The sequence below is a fragment of the Penaeus vannamei genome, chromosome 29 (assembly GCF_042767895.1).
Source record: "Penaeus vannamei isolate JL-2024 chromosome 29, ASM4276789v1, whole genome shotgun sequence".
Lineage (NCBI taxonomy): Eukaryota > Metazoa > Arthropoda > Malacostraca > Decapoda > Penaeidae > Penaeus > Penaeus vannamei.
Genome location: NC_091577.1, coordinates 15,204,090 through 15,205,736, shown reverse-complemented (window position 1 = coordinate 15,205,736; position 1,647 = coordinate 15,204,090). Strand labels below are relative to the sequence as shown.

Sequence of the window (1,647 nt, the reverse complement as noted above, 5' to 3'; positions counted from 1 at the left end):
CAAAGCGCTTAGTTTCCTTAGACGTTCACAGATATAGACATTTCTGTTGGATTTTAGGGATAAGATCAAATGTACAGACCTTTGAAAACGTTATTCAGGGAAATGCAGATTGAATGCTTTCTCTAACATCTGACTTTCACACCTCAAACTCTGAGTATCATTGATGAAGTACACATAGAAACTAGGCTATGGGACGTATAGAACACATAATTGAAGCAAAAAAACTTATAAAAACAATAAACAGGTGACATCATTATATCACTGATAAATGACGACGACGTGAAGGTCGATAATGAAACACGTATGAATAAAAAAATAATCATAAAAGAGATGATATCGGTGATTCCATCTTCCACAAAGGAGGATGGAAGACTAAACATTTACCTCTCGAACCTAAATCTACTTTGCGAGTCAATGTACGGTCTCGTCTGCTCCTTGATGAATGAGATGAACGCAGGATCGAGGCCCTTGACTCCCGCCGGCGTGAGTCCCGGGTGGATCCTGTCCCTCTCGTTGTGGGTCTCCTTGAAAGGCACGTCGTCCCTGTAGATGGAGTCCTCCGTGATGAAGTTGAGGTGGGGTGAGAAGTGCGGGGGTGGGTGGTGGTGATGGTGGTGGGTGTGGTGGGGAGGAGGGTGCTTTGAGGGGTGTTTCGCAGGGCGGGGGTGCTTGTGCGGGGGCGGTCTCTTGGGGAAGACGATGGGGTCCTCGCTGAAGGGCTTGAGGGGAGGTGGAGGAGGAGGGGGTGGCGGTGGAGGCGAGAAGTGGTCGTCGTGAGGACTGTGAAGGTCCAGATCGTGGGGGAAGTGCTCGTCGTGCGGAGGGAAGTCGTCGTCTAGGTGCGGACTGAAGAAGGGGTCGTGCTCGTGCTCGTGCGTCTCGAAGGGGGCGCCGAAGCCGAAGGGCTCGTCGCCAGGAGGAGGGAGTCCGGCGTTCTCGAAGAAGTCTGGAGGATCGAAGTCGAAGTCGGGCGGGGGGAAGTCGTGGTGGTGGTCGGGTATGGGCGGGAGGGGCGGCGGGCGGCGCTTGGGTATGGGAGGCGGGCGGGGTATGGGAGGGTGATGGATGGGGGGAAGATGGTGGTGTATGTGGGGGAACGCGAAGCCCAGGCGGTCGGGGTTCAAGTTGGGGCCGCTCACGAAGGCTTGCCGCTCCGTTATCTTATCTTCGGACTCGAGCGCTGAAGCCGCCGATTCCGTGTCGTTGACGGGGATCTTCAGCAGGTCGACCTCCGCCTCCGCCGCAGCAGACTCCAGCAGCGCCTCGAAGTCTCCTCCTTCCTCCAAACTCGATGTCGACGACAATTTCTTCACGTCGTCAGAAGCAGGAGTCTGTAAATCTCCAGGTGTGCCTCGCTCGGTCGAAGACGGGCTGTGACCTGGTGTTTCGGTGACCTTTCCCGCCGCCGCGCCCCTCCGAGGTTCCTGGTCACACCCGGCTAGACTCGCCGACGCAACGAGGAGAAAACACTGAAAAGAAAGAGGTGAAAATGACATAAAACAAGGCCTTCGAGATTTGATATAGTAAATGTATTAAAAGAAATAATGTCCCAATGAAAGTGGTTTGCGTTGCACTGCGTCCACAGGTATCTCTCTCAAAATACCACCAAACTTCCAGAAGCACCTCACGACCTCCCACAAATTCCAT

General features: G+C 53.8%; 1 protein-coding gene across 1 annotated transcript in view; it reads right to left on the bottom strand.

Moving 5' to 3' along the window:
• Positions 1 to 1,647, bottom strand: part of LOC113810075 (E3 ubiquitin-protein ligase Hakai) — a 2,136-nt gene extending 489 nt beyond the window's left edge. The window contains exons 1-2 of the mRNA XM_070142420.1: positions 1,612 to 1,647; positions 1 to 1,469 (exon numbers count right to left, since the gene is read on the bottom strand). The exon at positions 1 to 1,469 is cut by the window's left edge and continues 489 nt beyond it. Coding sequence (XP_069998521.1) covers positions 381 to 1,469; positions 1,612 to 1,647 — 1,125 coding nt within the window. The 3' untranslated portion in view covers positions 1 to 380. The remainder of the gene's footprint in view (positions 1,470 to 1,611) is intronic.